This window comes from Ochotona curzoniae, unplaced genomic scaffold (assembly GCF_017591425.1).
Source record: "Ochotona curzoniae isolate NIBS_2020 unplaced genomic scaffold, NIBS_Ocur_1.0 scaffold_4683, whole genome shotgun sequence".
Taxonomy (NCBI): Eukaryota; Metazoa; Chordata; class Mammalia; order Lagomorpha; family Ochotonidae; genus Ochotona; species Ochotona curzoniae.
This window is the reverse complement of record NW_024467121.1, coordinates 4,087,713-4,105,429: the sequence shown is the minus strand read 5'-3', so window position 1 is coordinate 4,105,429 and position 17,717 is coordinate 4,087,713. Positions and strand designations below refer to the sequence as shown.

Here is a 17,717-nt window from a genome sequence, read left to right as displayed (position 1 = left end):
TCCTCATTAGAAAGAAAAATTATTCCCACCTCATGTCATAAAAAAGTGGTGAAGATAAATGGGAGTTGGAATACATAGAAACATGGAGTCTTTTGAAGTAGTTGTTCTAGCAGAAACCAGATGCTGTTCTGTCTTGTTGTTCCTACAGTTTTTGCCATTTGAAGCTTGCGCCAACAAAGCGGTCTATGACACTCTTACTTTCAATCTTACATTTTGCCTTCTTTGACTTTCTCAAAATAATGTAGAACAAGATGAGCTGATCTTTGTACAAAATAACATTCTTGTTGTGTTTTAAAGATTATAAGGAAGAATACACAGACCTTTCATCTGCTGGGCTCTCATATGACCACAACAGATGGGGTGGGCAAGACCTACCATGTGCCGGAAGCTTTCTTCTGTTTCTCCTGTGCAAGTTCAGGGGCCCAGGAACTTGGGCTATTTTTGCTGTTTTTTCAGACATAATAATGGAGCTAAGTCAGAAGTGGAGCAGCTGGGACTCGAGTTGGTGCCCAAAATGGCATTGCAGGCCATGACTGCCATCTTGGCCAATATGCTGGCCCCAAGATAACGTTCTTTTGTTTGTTTGTTTAAGATTTTATTTATTTTTATTACAAAGTCAGGTATACAGAGAGGAGGAGAGACAGAGAGGAAGATCTTCCATCCGATGATTCACTCCCCAAGTGAGTGCAATGGCCGATGCTATGCCGATCTGAAGCCAGGATCCAGGAACTTCTTCTGGGTCTCCCACACGGGTGAAGGGTCCCAAAGCTTTGGGCCGTCCTCGACTACTTTCCCAGGCCACAAGAAGGGAGCTGGATGGGAAGTGGAGCTGCCGGGATTAGAACCGGCGCCCATATGGGTTCCTGGTGCGTTAAAGGTGAGGACTTTAGCCGCTAGGCCACGCTGCCGGGCCCTTGAGTTTCATAATTTTTAATACATCTTCAGGTGTTAACCAGAAATAGCCAGTAATTTTTTTTTTCCTACTGAAATGTGGAAGATTATCTAAAACTTTTTAAAAGATATCTTTTTTTCTTTGAAAAGCAGGTTTGTAGAGAGAGAGAAAAATCTTCTGTCTGCTGGTTCACTCCCCAAGTGGCTGCAATAGCCAGAGCTGATATGATCTGAAGCTGAAAGCCAGGAGTTTCCTCCAAATCTTCCATGCGGGTACAGAGTCCCAAGACTTTGGGCAGTCCTTGACTGCTTTCCCAGGCCGCAAAGAGGATGGGAAGTGGAACAGCTGGGCCACAAACCAGTGCCCATATGGGATCCCAGCTTATGCAACGCGAGGTTTTAGCCACTGAGCCATTGTGTCAGGCCCTTGTAAAATCTGAATCATACTTGTAGCTTAGAGCTCTTGGCTCCCAAAATATTGAGAGCTATTAATGTTAAAATATTGAAAGCCTTTAGAATTAAGAACAGGTAATTTTTTTTTGCTCATACTCAGAAAATGCTGCTGTCAGGGAAGAAATATGAAGCTGAGAAATAAATTCTGCATGTTCATGTATAGGTGTTGTGTGTGTATGTGTGAGTGTGCTTTCAGATTGTTGGATATGTTGGAAATTATTTCCTAACATTACACAAAAACTAGATCCTTGGCATACTTGAGGATAATGTATGGATCCTATCCAAAGATTTCTTCATGTTATTTGATTCTGAAATTAAAAGTGATTTAGAGAGGTGGGCATTTTACTTAGCAGTTAAATACTCCATTGAGAGACCCACATCCGTATCAGAGTACCTGTTCCAGAGTCTAGCTTCTTGCCAGTGTGCACTCTGGGAGGTAATACTTGGCCCTGCCACCCATGTGGAAGACATGGATTAAATTCCTGACTTGCAGCTTCCATTTGTCCCAGTCCCATCTATTAGAGGCATTTGGGGAGTGAATTGCAAGATGAGGTTTCTTAATCAAAACAATAAGCATTTAGGATCAATCACTGCTAATTGTTTACAGTTTTTCTTTATAGAACTTACCATCTGCTGTAGTAGCTCACGTGCTGGATCCTAAACCTGGAGAGAAGATTCTAGACTTGTGTGCAGCACCTGGAGGCAAAACAACACACATTGCAGCACTAATGCATGATCAGGTGAGACTGCCTTCATTACCAAAGTACTCTCAACATGTTAAATATCTTAGTACCTGGTGAAACGTACCGATATCAGTAATTGATTTATTTCACATTTAGCCAAAGTAAAAACTATTTGTCATTCACCACCGATGTCAAATTTAGTTGACTTATTTTCTGTGATGTTTCTCCAGATGTTCATGGATCCCTAATTTGTTAACACTTTTGTAACTATAATTCATTCCTTACAAAATAAAAGAAAATTAACTTTTTCAATTTTGAAAATACCTTTATTTATTTGAGAAGTAGATAGTTAAGCAGGAACTCAGTCCAGGTGTCCCATGTGGCTCGTAAGGAGCAAATTGTTTGAATTAGCACCACCATCTCACAATGTCCGTATTGATAGAAAGCTGGAATCTAATATAAAATTGGCTTTAGATGTGTCAGGAGACAGTGTATTCATAAAAATCAGAAGATCATGAGTGCAATTATTGATTGGTTAGTTGACCTGCTGAGCAAGTTGAAATTGTCTTCTGACATTTGTTTTCCTGGTAAAATAGGAAGCAAGGTCGTGAGATGAGCATGGGCATAGTGCATAAACGTTTTGAGAAGGAGTGAAATGTAAATCTGGAAAAATGGAAGTGAGAATGGCCACAGATACATTGTAAGACTCTTAAGTTTCATTAAATGAGAAATGTTTAAGTAAATGTGGTGAATTGATAGATTTGAATTTGGTGAATAACTGGTTTAACCATGACAGTGTTTTGTCATGTGTATGTGTAAGAAAGAGAGGCTGGGGAGTCACTGTGATATGCCATGGAAAGTGAGATAGATTAAGAATGTAAAAAAGACATATAAAGGATAAGTCAGTAGAGCGGTTTGTTTTCTGAATCAGCTTAGAGTTATACAATGATAGGAATTGTTAGGATTGAAGGAAATCAGCAGTTACCTTTCTGCTGTCAACTTACAAATAAGGAAATATTACCTGTCTGCAAGAATACTTCCTGACATAAAATAATCCTCCACAAGGTTTAGGAAAGCTCTTATGCTTTATTTGATATACTTTTTTTAAAAAATATTTATTCATTTTCATTGGAGAGAGAGACTTACGGAAAGAAGAGGCAGAGATCTTCCATCCGCTGGTTCACTCCCCAAATAGCTGCAACAGCCAGAGCTGAGCATCTGAAGCCAGAAGCCAAGAACAACTTCTGGGTCTCCCAAGGCTTTGGTCCCTTTACTGCTTTCCCAGGCTACAAGCAGGGAGCCGGATGGGAAGTGGAGCAGCCAGACCATGGATTGCCACCCATATGGGATGCTGATGCTTGCAAGCAGAGAATTAGTTGAGTCAGTTTGTGAACATTTGGAAAGTGAATTTGAGGAAGGAAAATCTCTTTGTCTCTCCCTCTTTGTAAGTCTGCTTTTCAAATAAGTCTTTTTTTAAACAAGTGCTGTATTGAGATAGCCTAGCAGCTAAAGTCCTAACCTTGAATGTACCACGATCGCATATGGGCACAGGTTCTAATCCTGGCGGCCCCACCTCCCATCCAGCTCCTTGCTTGCCGCCCAAAAAAGCAGTCCAGGATGGCCCAAAGTCTTGGGACCCTGCACCCATGTGGGAGACCCAGAAGAGGCTCCTGGCGCTTGTCTTTGGATTGACTCAGCTCCAGCTGTTGCTCTCACTTGGGGTCTGAATCATCTGACGGAAGATCTTCCTCTCTGTTTCTTCTCCCTTCTGTATATCTGATTTTGCTATAAAAATAAATCTTTTTCTTTTTTTTTTAATGCTGTATTTAAATAACCCAAACTCTTGGCAGCATACAGCTAACACATTTTTCTTCAGTTTTTGAATTGTGGTAGGTTACAGGTAATAGAAAGATTTACTGTCTTAGCCATCTAATATGTAATTCAGGGATGTCAAGCACATTCATTTACCCAGCATCAACATCCATCTCTAGACAGTTTTTTTTGTCTTCCAAAGTGGAATCCCTGTATCTATTGTAATGACTTATTCTTCAGAGACCTTGATAATTACCATTCTGTTTTCTGTTCTTGTTTTCGGTAATGTTTTGTAGTTCTCTACAGGTTGCAAGTGCAGGATCTCCTCCTATTTTGGTTGAAATTCCATTGTGTTTATATGTGTAATGAACATTTTTTTTCGACCAGTCATTAGTGTTAGTGAACACTTAGATTGGTTTTTATTTCTTGGCTGTTGTGAATGGTGGTGTATTAAAATGGAGTGCAGGTGTCTCTTCAACATAGTGATTTTATTTCCCAAGGGTAGACACTCAGTGGTGAGATCATGTGATAGATCAAGTTTCAGTGTTTTAAGAACCTATATACTGGCTTCCATAATGGTTGTGCTAATTTACATTGCCACCAGTTGTTAAGAGTTCCTTTTTCTCCACATCCTCCACAGCACTTGTTACCCTTAACTTTTCAGTAATAGCCCTTGCTACTCGAGGAATATAGTATCTCATGGCGACTTGGATTTGCATTTTCTTGACAGATTATTTTCTTTGCATGCTTATTGGTCATTTACAGTTAATATTTTTTTTAAAAGATTTATTTTAATTATTTTTTTATTGGAAAGGCGGATGTACAGAGAGGAGAGACAGAGAGGAAGATCTTCCGTCCAATGATTCACTGCCCAAGTGAGCGCAACGGGTCGATACTATGCCAATCCGAAGCCAGGAGCCTCTTCCGGGTCTCCCACGCGGGTGCAGGTTCCCAAAGCATTGGGCCGTCCTTGACTGCTTTCCCAGGCCACAGGCAGGGAGCTGGAAGGGAAGCGGGGCTGCCGGGATTAGAACCGGCGCCCATATGGGATCCCGGGCATGCAAGGCGAGGACCTTTAACCACTTGCACCACCACGCCGGGCCCCATTTACAGTTAATATTTAGCTCAGGAATTTCTGGGGTCCAGGTGACCCTTGTGGACTTGCTCAGACACATAATGAGATGCAGGTTAGCCCAGCAGTTTTGAGAATCTCATCCCTGCTCTCTCTTCTTTTTTGTATGGTTTTGGCTTGTGTAAAGTGGCTTCAACTGAGACCATGAGGATGGCTCCGGTTTACGTGCCTCTTCCTACAAGCACCAATGGAGTAGCTTGGCAAATGAAGTTTCTTCATCACAGTAATACATTTGAACTTACTCTGGTTGTTTTTGACTACTTTTCCTGCTCAGTGTACTTTTTTAGTGGTTTTCCTGTTTATCAAGCTGGTAGCTGAAACAGTATTGTTAAACCTGGTGGCTTTTAAGAGCTTTCTTAGCATATTTTCTGTATTGTGGTCTTTGTACAGTTGATACATGTGTCATATAAAGGCAATGTATCTAAAAGGAATGAAAATAAGCAGATGAAAACAAGGGTTAGCTCCAGCATTTCCACAATATCATTTCATAGTGTGTGTTAAAATATCATGGGTGTCATGACATACTTTTCCTTTTAGATCTATTTATTTAAAAAATTAAGATTTACAGAAACCAGGGGAAGAGAGAGAGAGAGAGAATATGAATGTCTTTCATCTTCTGGTTCGCTTTCCAAATGACTGCAACAGCTGAAGCCAAGCCAGTCTGAAGGTGGGAGGAAGGAGCACTTCCAGGTCTCCCACACAGGTGCAGGGTCCCAAAGCTTTGGATCATCCACTACTGCTTTCCCAGTCAAAAAGCAGGGAGCTGGATGGGAATTGGAACCAGGACACGATCTGGCACCCATATGGGATGTTGGTGCTGTAAGATGAGGATGAGTCTGTTGAGCTGTTGTGACAGCTCCATGAAACATTCTTAAAGTTGTGATTTATTTTTATTGTTGACTATGGCTTAACCAAAGTGTTACCATGTAAGGTTATTTCTAAAGAAGATTTTTTTTTTATTTCTTTTAAAGGCACAGTTACAGAAAGAGATGTTGCATCTGCTGATTCACTCCTTAGGTGACCACAACAGGCAGTGATATAATTTTTTAGGCAGCTAGTTCAGGGTCAGGAGTTTAGACACTACATCACCTCCTCCTGTGTAATACTTTTTGCACACTTGTGCATCAAAGAATGCATACCTATCATTCCCTGGGACAGTGTTGCTTTGTTGCGGAAGAACTCCCCCCAGGCCGGATAAGGTCTGGCGCTTCTTTTGCTCTCATGCTTTTTTGCTCTCTTGCTCTCGGCCTGCCAAACACCTGCTTGCTCTCTCTCTTTTGAGGACAGACTCCTAGGACAGAGATAGTCCCTCAGCATAGCCCGCGTACATCTCTATTCCTCACCCTCCGTGAGTGAGTCTGTGAAGATGCAGATGCTAAGATGTTTTGTATTTCTTTTTGTTGTTGTTTTTTTTGTTTGTTTGTTTTTTTGTTTTTATTGGAAAGTCAGGTTTACAGAGTGAAGGAGAGACAAAAAGATTTTCTGGCCACTGGTTCACTCCCCAAGTGTCTACAATGGCCAGAGCTGAGCCGATCCAAAGCCAGGAGCTTCTTCCAGGTCTCCCACCTGGATGCAGCATCCCAAGGCTTTGGGCCATCCTTGACTTCTTTCCTAGGTCACAAGCAGGGAGCTGAATGGGAAGGGAAGTGAAGCAGTCGGGTTGAACTGGCACCAGTATGGGATCCCCTGGGTGTGTAAGGTGAGGACTTTAGCCACTAGGCTACTGTAACGGGCGTGATATTTTATATTTTTGATTTGTCTACTTTCCAAGAATTCCAGGAGAGGTGAAGCCTAGCAGTAATGGAATGTGGGCAGAGAATGTGGGAAGAAGAAGTGAATGTTTGCATTTTGTTCCTGTGTCCCCAAGTTGCTCGCTGCGTGCCTCTTAGGACAAATTATGTTGCTGAGGAATCTGGAACATAGGTCTTAAGTTTAATGGATGAATTTCTCTGTAATGACCATTATTTCTTCTTCTCTGGGTTCAGCTCAGACTGAAGTGCCACTGTGACTCTTCCTGTGCTAATTTCTGTTCTTATTAAACAGCTAGTAATTAGGAAGGTGCTACTTCAGATTGCTGGGTGGTTCCTAGGGTAGCAGGCACTGCCATCCCCAGGCCTGGCTAATAAACACTCTTTAGTACATCCTGCACCTGTATCACGCACTCTTGCACTTCACAACAGTAGGATTGGGCCAGATTAAAGAGACTCTTTGCAGAGGCTTCTTCCAGGTCTCCCACATGGGTGAGGGAGCCCAAACACTTGAACTGTCTTCTCCTGCTTTCCCAGTCACTTCAGCTGGGAGCTGGATTAGAAGAGGAGCAGCTGCAATTTGATATTTTTTTTAAGATTTATTTTAATTGGAAAGGCAGATTCACATAAAGGACAGACAGGTTGTCTGCTGGTTCACTCCCCAGGTGGTTTTTATGGACCTGAGATCTGCTCTGAAGCCAGGAGCCAGGAGTCTCTTCCAGGTCTCCCATGTGGGTGCAGGGTCCCAAGGCTTTGGACCATCCTTGACTGCTTTCCCAGGCCACAAGCAGAGAGCCGGATGGAAGGTGGGGCTGCTGGAATTAGAACCGGTGCCCATATGGGATCCTGGCATGTTCAAGGCAAGGACTTCAGCCGATATGCTACAACATTGGGTCCTTTACACTACTTTTTATACCAAAGCAGAACATCTTGCTTTGACGTGCAGATATTTCTTCCTTTACTGAAAGAATTCATATGTATTTTATGTATATAGTTCCCAGATATTAAAATGAGGGTAAGTTTCATTTGCATCTTTGAGACAATTTTTTCATTTCCTTTTTTTTTTCTTGTGGTCGAGACGATTTTCTTACAGCATTAGTTCATGTACTTGCAGATGTTTGCAAAGCACATCAAATTAATGATATGCAATTTTAACCTTGATGAATGTTTTACAGTTTCCTTAGAAGATTACAAATGCTACTCTTGTGTTTGAGTTTTGTTAATTAAAATAGCCAATAGGGCCCGGCGCGGTGGCGCAAGTGGTTAAGGGCCTCGCCTTGCACGCCCGGGATCCCATATGGGCACCGGTTCTATCCCGGCAGCCCCGCTTCCCATCCAGCTCCCTGCCTGTGGCCCAGGAAAGCAGTCAAGGACAGCCCAAAGCTTTGGGACCCTTCACCTGTGTGGGAGACCCGGAAGAGGCTCCTGGCTTCGGATCAGCATAGCATCAGCCGTTGCGCTCACTTGGGGAGTGAAATCGGACGGAAGATCTTCCTCTCTGTCTCTCCTCTCTGTATATCCGCCTTTCCAATAAAAAAATAAATAAATAAAATAGCCAATAAAAAGGTTGGTATTCTGGCAAAAATGTTTTTCTTGAAAGATTGGAGTATTTGATATAAATTTGATATACAGTTGGTTAATGTATTCAGCTTTAAAAATAGGGTTTGGCGGAAAGAGGCAAACCATAATTTTTTGCTGATTTTTCCACATTAATTTTCATGACTACTTTATACTTATTGCTGTAATGTCTGTCTTCCTCCGTCCCTTTCTTAGGGAGAAGTAATAGCACTGGATAAAATATCCAACAAAGTTGAAAAAATAAGACAGAATGCTTTACTGTTGGGACTGAATTCTATCAAGGCATTTTGCTTTGATGGAACAAAGGCACTTAAAGTTGATAAGATCCAGAATATAGAAGGTGAGTTATTATTTGTTTCAGTTAATAAATCACAATTGTATTTACAACATACAGTGTAATGTTTGAAATGCATATGCAGTGTAGAATGATTGAAACAAATGAATAGATCACTTTTTGTTGTAAAACATTTATAATGGACTGTATTAGCAATTTTGAAGTATAAAGTATTGCTAGCTGTCCTGTACAATAAATCTCAAAACATTATTCCTCTTAATAAAGCTTTGTAATCTTTAAATGGTATCTCCTCATTTCTTCTTCATCCCTAGCCTTTGGTAGCCACTATTGTACTCTTTTTGAGTTCAGCTTTTTAAGATTCCACATTTAAATAAGTCCATGCAGTATTTGTCTTTTTGTGTATTCTGTCCTCTGCATTCACTTGTTTCATGAAAAAGACAGAATTTGCTTTTTTTTTTAAAAAAAAAAAAGATTGAGTAGTGTTTTATTGTGTTAACTGTACCACATTTTCTTTAGCTGTTAATTTATACATACTTGAACTGATTCTTTATGCTGGGCATTGTGTAAATAACATTTGATGAACTTGGAATTCACATATCTCTTTAACAAGTTGATTCCATTTCTTTTGCTTACATTGCAGTAGTAATATGGCTGGATAATTCTGTTATTTTGAGAATCCTTCTTTTTATTTTCCATAAATTCCTACTAGTAGTGTGCAGGCATTTGCTTTTCTAATTGCTCTGACCCAGTTACCTTTTGTTTTGGTAATAGCCTGTCTGATAAGTGCAAAGTAATGTTTCATTACAGCTTTTAATTGCATTTTATTTTAATTTTAATTGCACAAATAATTTGTGATGTTGAGTGTTTTTTGTTGGCCATGTTTTCTTTGGAGAAATGTCTATTTAAGTCTGCCCTTTTTTTTAAGATTTATTTATTTTATTGGAAAGTCTGATTTTACAGAGAAAAGAAGAGACAGAGCAAAAGATCTTCCATCCACTGGTTCACTCCCCGAATGGGTGCCGTAGCATTGTAGCCATTCGGGGAGTGAATCAGCAAATGGAGAATCTCTCTCTCTCTCGGTGTATTTCTGCTCTTTATAAATGCAAAAAATAACTTTCTTAAGGGGAAAAAAATGCCTTCAGTGTTTTTTTCCCATTCAGAATAATAACTTGGTTTAATTTGTATATCTTTTATAATTGCAAAGTGTGTCCATTCATACCTAATTGGGCAGTTTTATCATGAAAGGATGCTAAATCCTATCAAGTGCTGTCTCCATATCTGTTGAGGCTAGTATATGGCTTTTGTGCTTCATTTTGTGGATGTGATATATGACATTGAATTCAAATATTGAACCATCCTTGTATCTGTGGGATAGATCCCGTTTGATTGTGGTGTATGATCTTTTTCAAAGTGTTGTTAGATTCATTTTGGTAATATTGTGTTGACAATGTTGGCATATGTTCAAGGTTGTTAGTCTGTAGATTTCCTGATGCTTTTAGTTTTTATCAGAGTGATACTGGCGCTTGAAAAAAAATCGTTGGCATTTGATACAGTTTTGTGTTGGACTGGTCCTCTTCCTGAGGTGCCAGCATCCAATAAAGGCACCGGTTTTGCGTCAGCTTCCTCCTTGTGACCTGGGAAAACAGTAGAGGATAGTTTAAATCCTTAGAGTCCTGCACTCATGTGGGTGACCCAGTGGACGTACATGGGTTCACCTCTGGTGCTTGTGGTCATTTGGGGAGTGAATGAGCAATTGCAACACCGCTCTCTTTATAAAATTTGCCTTCCAAATAAATAATAAAAGAAAAACAACAAAAAGTATTTGAATTCCATCCTTTTCCGTATTTCGGAATTGCTTAAAAAGTATTAGAGCTAACCAGTCCTGTTTAAATGTAAAAGATTTTAGTAAAGCTCTCATTTCTGTAATGGGAGACTCAATTATTGCTTCAATCTTTTGCTATGGATCTGTTTAGAGAGTTTATATCTTCTTGATTTAATTATGTTGGGCTATATGTATGTAGGAATTGATCAGTTTTTCTTCCAAGATTTTCCAGTTTGTTAACATAGTAAGTAGTTCTTCATAGCGTCCTATGATCCTATGAGTATTGGTTATATTATCTTCTATTTTGTCTTTAATTTTGAGTTTACCGTTTCTTCAATTCTGACTCTGGGATTAGTTTTTGTAAATATTTCAGATGCATCATTAAATCTTTTTTTTTTTTTTGAAGTGCAAGCAATTACTGCCATATACTTCTTTTTTCATACTGCTATTGCTAAATTTGCAGGTGTTGGTACATTTGTTTTCATTTTCATTTGTTTCAAGAAAACTGATTTTTATTTCTTCAAGGATCCATTGATTATTTTGTACATGTTTAATTTCCTGTATTCATATTCCTTTGAGAAGATATATGGCATAAGTCTTTAAAAATTTTACTGAGACATAGATTTTTCTATCTGTATATCTGACTTTGCCATAATTTTTTTTTTTTTTACTGAGACTTGAGTTATGGCTTAAAATATGGTATATCCTAGAAAATGTGCTAATTGGAAGAATATGAATTTTGTTAACTGTTGTGTGCCATATTCTTTCTTTCTTTTAGATTTTCCATGGGAGACTCAGATGAAGCTCCCAGCTCCTTGCTTCAGCCTGGTCCAACTTTGGCCATTGTGGCTATGTGGCTATGTGGATGGAAGATCTGTCTAACTCTAAATGCAATACTCTGTACCTGTCTGTCAGATTTATTTGCTCAGTAGCATGATGTATTTTTGCTGATATTCTGTTTGCATGATCTCTGGGGTGTTGAAGTCTGTCACTAATATTATACTGAAATCTACAACTTTTTTTTTTTGGGAAAGGGAGATTTACAGAGAGGAGATACAGAGAAAGATCTTTCGTCTACTAGTTCACTGTTCAAGTGGCCGCAGCAGCCAGAGCTGAGCCGATCTGAAGCCAGGAGTCAGGAGCCTCTTCTAGGTCTGCCACGTGGGTGCAGGGTCCCAAGGCTTTGGGTCATCCTTAACTGCTTTCTGAGGCCACAAGCAGAGAGCTGAATGAGAAACAGGGCTGCTGGGATTAGAACCGATGCCCAGATGGCATCCTGGTGCTTGCAAGGCGAGGACTTTAGCCACTAGGCTACCGTGCCAGGACCGAAATCTATCCCCTTCTTTAGGTCTGATAGTATTTGCTGTGTATATGTTGGCCATTTCTGTTATGTGCATCTGTATTTTTTTTTTCGTTTTTTTAAAGAATGTTTTTCTTTGAAAGGCAAATTTACAGAGAGAATGAAAGCAGGAATTCTTTAAAAAAACAAGCACTTTGCTTTATTTTTTTCTTTATGATTTTTATTTTTTATTGGAAAGGCAGATTTATAGAGAGGAAGAGGGAAAAAGGGAAAAGATGTTCAATCCACTGGTTCAACCCCCAAGTGGCCGCAATGGCCGGAGCTTAGCCAGTTCGAAGCCAGGAGCTTCTTCTGGGTCTCCTGCATGAATTCAGGGTTCCAAGGCTTTGGGTCATCCTTTACTGCTTTCCCATACTGTAAGTAGGGAGCCGAAAGGGAAAGAGAGTAGCTGGAACACAAACCAGTAACCATATGGGATGCTGACACTTACATGGTAAGAATTTGACCATTGAGCTACCATACCAGGCCCAGCAATAGATCTTCCATTTGCTGGTTTGCTGCCTAAATGGCTGCAATGTCCGGAGTTGAGGCCATCTGAAACTAGGAGCTTCTTCCAAATCTCCCCTGCACACAAGTGCAGGGCTCCCAGATGGGCCATTCTTCAGTGCTTTCCCAGGCCGTAAATAACAAGAGCCCAAGTCCAAGCACTAGCAGATATTAAAGTGAACTTGCCCCATTCCACAGAATGAATACTAGATATGGTGTGATGCGCACCAACAAGTGTGAGTCTGGTCCAGGTAGATTCTTGTGTACTGAAGGTTTTGATGACTCTCAGGGATATAGTACTAATGGTCAAAGTCCTGGAACTCCAGGAGACCTGTAGGTCCTAACCCACAGCTCCACAGAAGTGCCTTGTTACTCAAGGGATTGTGGGTAGGCAGTCACCAGTCTGATGCAGACGAGTCCAGGCAAAGTCCTCCAGATCCCACAAGTGAGTATGAATCGTCCCAAGTGTTCCAACACCAGAAGCCCCAGTGTCAGGTTTGCAAGCTACAGACATTACCCTTGGTTTTCAGAGGATGTGTAAAGGTGATGTTGGGGCTTGTGTTCAACCCCTAGCACCCATGTGTAAGAATTGCAGAAGGAGCTTCTGTAGTGTCCTGGTCCTGTGGAATTGTATATGGAAACTAGCCCTGAGAGCCGCAGACACTTCAGGAGTAGCTCTGGGGTTTATGGCAAGAACTCTTGTGGCTGCAGGAGTCAGGAGGTTCTGCTCTCTGCCCTGGAAAGTGTCCTTGCTGTCCCCGGAGGATTCTGGTTGTGCAGGGGCTGCTTACTTCCTCCTAACACAGAATTTACCAGCTTCTCAGCAGCAGCTCAGGTCTGACATATCATGGGCAGCGTGGATTCTGTTTTGGGAGCAGTTGTTTGGTGGACCCTCCGGGTTTGATTTAAAGTCCCTGTGGACTGTGGAATTCTACTGTAGTTAGGGCTGCTGGGTTGCAGTATTTTCTGCTTACTTCTTCCTGGCAAGTGATTGCAAGAAGTACTGGGCAGGAACAGCAGTGGGTCTGAGTGTATAGAAGAAAAAAGTAGCTTTTAAACTTTGTGGAAGGGATATATTAGTAATCTTGAGTTGATGGTTGGAGGAGCGTTGGTTATATGTACAAGATGGATTAAAGAGGTTAGTGTGAGGAATTAGACATGAAAATAGTTGAACGCAGATATAGATGAACATTTATCCAGTGGATGCTTAGATAAAGCTAATAAACTCAATAATGAAGATTTATTGCTCAGTATTATATGTTTAAAAACCTAAGACACACTAGCAGATTGTTAAATTTAAAATATTTAATAGAGGATAGTTAATGTTCATGATATACAAAGCTCTTCTAATTAGAAAGAACAAAACAACAGTGAAGAATATGTTCTTACTCAAAATCATATATATGATATATAAAATAATCAGTTTTCATGAGGATTTGGGGAAAATAAGTACATTCATGAGAATGAAAATAAAAACGGATACAGTTTTTGTAGATGATTTTTTTTCCCTAATGACTGCTAAAAACCTTGAAAACAACACTTAAACAACACTTTGTTTGAAAAGAATTTCTTGTAATACCTTTGGTAAGAAGGCAAGGATAACTGTGGTGATGAGTTACATTGGGCGTGGTTTAGGTCTAATGGCTTTGCAGTCCAAGAAGAGCAGTAGGGATGCTGCAGTGAAGCTTGGGGCAGTGCGGAGACAGCAAGAGATTTAAAAGGAGTGAACAATAATGTTGGCTTACAGGAAGAAAGCATACATAAATATGTTAGTAGCTGGCTATTTTTTTTTTCCTCCAGTAACATTAAATAGATCAGAAAGCAGAATGAAGAAAATATTGAATCTGAAGATAAACTTGGTGTAAGACTGAATACTAGGGAGTGGAGTATGACACATTCTGGATAATAGCTGAAACTGTTTTTAAAAAGTGTTACATTCTATATCAGTAGAACAAATAGTAAATGGTTCTGATTCTCTTCATAGGAGAACCTCCATTCTCGCCAGAATCTTTTGATCGAATTCTTCTTGATGCACCCTGTAGTGGAATGGGGCAGAGACCAAACATGGCTTGTACTTGGACATTGAAAGAAGTAACATCGTATCAGCCATTACAGAGGAAACTCTTTACAGTGGTATGTGATGATGCTTTGCTGTGCTAAGAAAAAGTTGAGCGTTTTTACTTTAGATCACTTAGGATAGTGTTCACAGCAGATTATTTCTAACAGCTAACAGATGGAAACAGCTCAAGAGTCCATATGTACAGATGGCATGTACATAGAAGGAATATTACTCAGTCTCCAAAAGAAATACAATTCTGATACATACTGGAATATTAATGAACCTTGAAGATATTAAGTTAAAGGAAATAAGCAAGACATTGGAGGAAAAACACGATTCCACTTAACCTGAGGTAATCAGGCAAATTTAGAGAAACAGTAGAACAGAGATTTCTTGGGAGCAGGGAGTGTAGGTGTAGAGATTCAGTTTGAGAACATGGACATGTTCTGGAGGTGGCATGCAGTAATGACTGCAAGATGTACTTAGTGCTACTGAATTGTATCGTTAAAATGATAATTCATGCATATTTACATATGCACAAAGACAGAAGATCAAGCTTTAAGTGTACATGGGGATTTCCTTTATGCTGTTGCTTTAACATGCCCAAGCAATGCTAGAACTAGTTGCTGAGACTTTTTTTAGAACTAGTTGCTGAGACATTCTGATGCCTGGAAGAAAAAATGAATTATTCATATATGGTTACTAATTGGTGAAAACAGGTGGTAGATATGGGCCCGGCAGCATGGCCTAGTGGCTGAAGTCCTCACCATGAATGCACCAGGATCCCATGTGGGCCCATGGTTCTAATCCCAACCGCCCCGCTTCCCATCCAGCTTCCTGCTTGTGGCCTGGGAAAGCAGTCGAGGCCAGCCCAAAGCCTTGGGACCCTGCACTCATGTGGGAGACATGGAGGAGGTTTTTGGATCCTGGCTGCAGATCAGTGCAGCGCTGACCGTTGCGCTCACTTGCGGGGTGAATCATCAGACAGAAGATCTTCCTCTCTGTCTCCTCTTCCTCTCTATATATCTGACTTTCCAATAAAATAAATAAATAAATAGAAAGATAAATAAATAAAAAGAAAATAGGTGGATGTAAAATATATTAGGTTTTTGTAGGGTTCCTCGCTTATAAGTAAAAAATTCAATTGAAAGAAACAAATTTATAAAATTTAGGACCGTGTCCAATGTAGAATATGGAAGAACTATAAACCTAACTGTTCTGTGGTACAGTTCAAAGAAGTCCAGATAGGACATTGGAAGATTTCCCTGAACCTTGCTAAAATAACTCAGTGAATTTCATAGCATGTAGGAAGCATTTGATGAAAGATGAATTATTTCCCTTCTTGCCTTCCAGGGTGCAACAATGGCTAAACTGTATTCTTTTAAAGTTGTTTTTGATTTCATTTTTACTCTATTGGTGTCTCCTTTTGTACTCAAAGATAGCACTGTTTGTGGACTATTTAATTTTTTTATATCATCTTCAAAAAATACATCCATGGAGTTAAAACAGTAAACAAGAAAAATGAAACTGTACTTATAGCTGAAACACGTTGATTTGAGGGTAAAATTAGGATCCTGTTCTTGGAACTTGTTCTGTTTTTAGGTTGTAACACCAAGAAAAAAAAAAAAAAGAAAAGAAAAGAATTCTAGCATGAGTAGGTACATCATGAAAATGAATAGGTATCTTTAAGAGAGAATGTCTAAATATGGCAGGATGGACAGATGGACTTTACAATCAGATATATGTGATTTGAGCCAAGAGCCCCCATAAAAATGACTTTTGGAACCTTGGGAACTGGTGGCCATTGCTCTATCCCTAAACTCATTTAAAATGGTAACCTTATCTAGGATTTATTAAAGAAAATAATTTATTGGAAACAAGCCAATAAAGTGCTTTACATAACAAGTAGTTTGCACATGACAAGTTTTAAACTTTGATCAGCATACCCTAGTTAAAAAAAAACAGGTATATATGTTTTTTTAAGATTTATTTTTATTGAAAAGATAGAGATACAGAGAGGAGGAGAGACAGAAAGATATTCTTTCGATGATTCACTCCCCAAGTGGCTGCAATGGCCAGAGCTGTGCCAATCAGAAGTCAGAAGCCTGGAGCCTCTTCCTGTTTTCCCACATGGGTGCAGGGTCCCAGAGCTTTAGGGCATCCTCGACTGCTTTCCCAGGCCACAAACAGGGAGCTGGATGGGAAATAAGATTGTCACTAAAATTTTAAAAGTAAACCTGGGATTTTGGAGAAATGAACTTTAGATGTTTGGGATGCATTCAATTTAGAATAACACTTTTTCTACTTGTACAAGTGCTCTCAACTTGGTAAAATAGAGTTAAGTTTATTTTGCTGCGAAAAAAATTGAAATCCATGCATTGCTTTTTATTAATGGATGTTTTTGAAGACTTCATATTTATTGAGTGCCTGTAATGTGGAAGAAATTAGTCCAGATGTTGACAGCACAGCAATACAAAACAGACAAACTACACTCTTAGTCACAAGGTTCTTCTTAATGAGAAAGTGATCGTCATTATATTAGACATTGATGCTGACTTACCAAATGAACTAAAGACAGGAAAGTGAGATAAAAGTGCAGTGTTGGAGTGGTTGGGGTTTTACATAGGATGATCAAGATGACAGAAACAAGGCTAAGAAGATTGTAAAGCAGCAAGCAATGCAGAGGGTCAGGAGAGCTTTCCTCGCTGTTGCAAGCATCCTGAAGTGTGGTGGTGCCTTATGTATGACAGGAATAGCAGGGCCAGTGGTGTTAAACCAGGATGCACAAGGGCAAGCGATACATGATGGGAGGTTAGACAGGAGGAAGGGACTTGTTTAGTTAGGTTTTCCAAAGGCCTTTTTCAGGTCTTTGGTAATGAATGACATTTGAAAGGTTTGAGGCAAGAAGTGAAAATTTCAGAGGACTGCTCTGGCTCCTGAATTGAGAATAGATTGTGTAAGGGCAGCAAAGGAAGCAGGTAGAAGAGATAGGATGTTGTTGGAGTGAATCCATACAAAAGATAAACTTGGTCCAGAATTATTGCAGTAGAAGTAATGGTCAAATTTTGAGTGTATTTTGAAGGAAAAACCAGCAATGGGTGTTGCTGAATGATAGATAATGTGAAGGAGAAGCATGAAGGATATTGACTGTTTGAAGCTGGGCATCTGGATGGAAGAAAGACTTCTTTAGGTTTCAGAAGAAAAGACAAGAATTCATTTGGGGACATATCAAATTGAATAGCAAAAATGTTAAGAAGGCAACTGATGACTATGAAATTCAACAAGGAACTCTGTTCTAATAGTAAATCTGTTCATTTCAGCATAAAAGTGTTAAATGGTAGGAATTGAAATAATTATATTTGATTTTTTTGGGTCCATAAGTATGAAAGATACAAAGT

At 39.7% G+C, this 17,717-nt stretch overlaps 1 protein-coding gene across 3 annotated transcripts in view; it reads left to right on the top strand.

Annotated features, from left to right (window-relative positions):
- NSUN6 (NOP2/Sun RNA methyltransferase 6) overlaps window positions 1-17,717 on the top strand; it is a 50,336-nt gene that overhangs the window by 28,958 nt on the left and 3,661 nt on the right. For 2 of the 3 annotated variants that reach the window (XM_040967921.1, XM_040967922.1), the window contains 3 exons: window positions 1,965-2,084; window positions 8,493-8,637; window positions 14,245-14,393. In XM_040967921.1, coding sequence (XP_040823855.1) covers window positions 1,965-2,084; window positions 8,493-8,637; window positions 14,245-14,393 — 414 coding nt within the window. Of the gene's footprint in view, window positions 1-1,964; window positions 2,085-8,492; window positions 8,638-14,244; window positions 14,394-14,486; window positions 15,096-17,717 lie in introns of those variants that run through there. The other variant, XM_040967923.1, reaches the window with a different exon arrangement.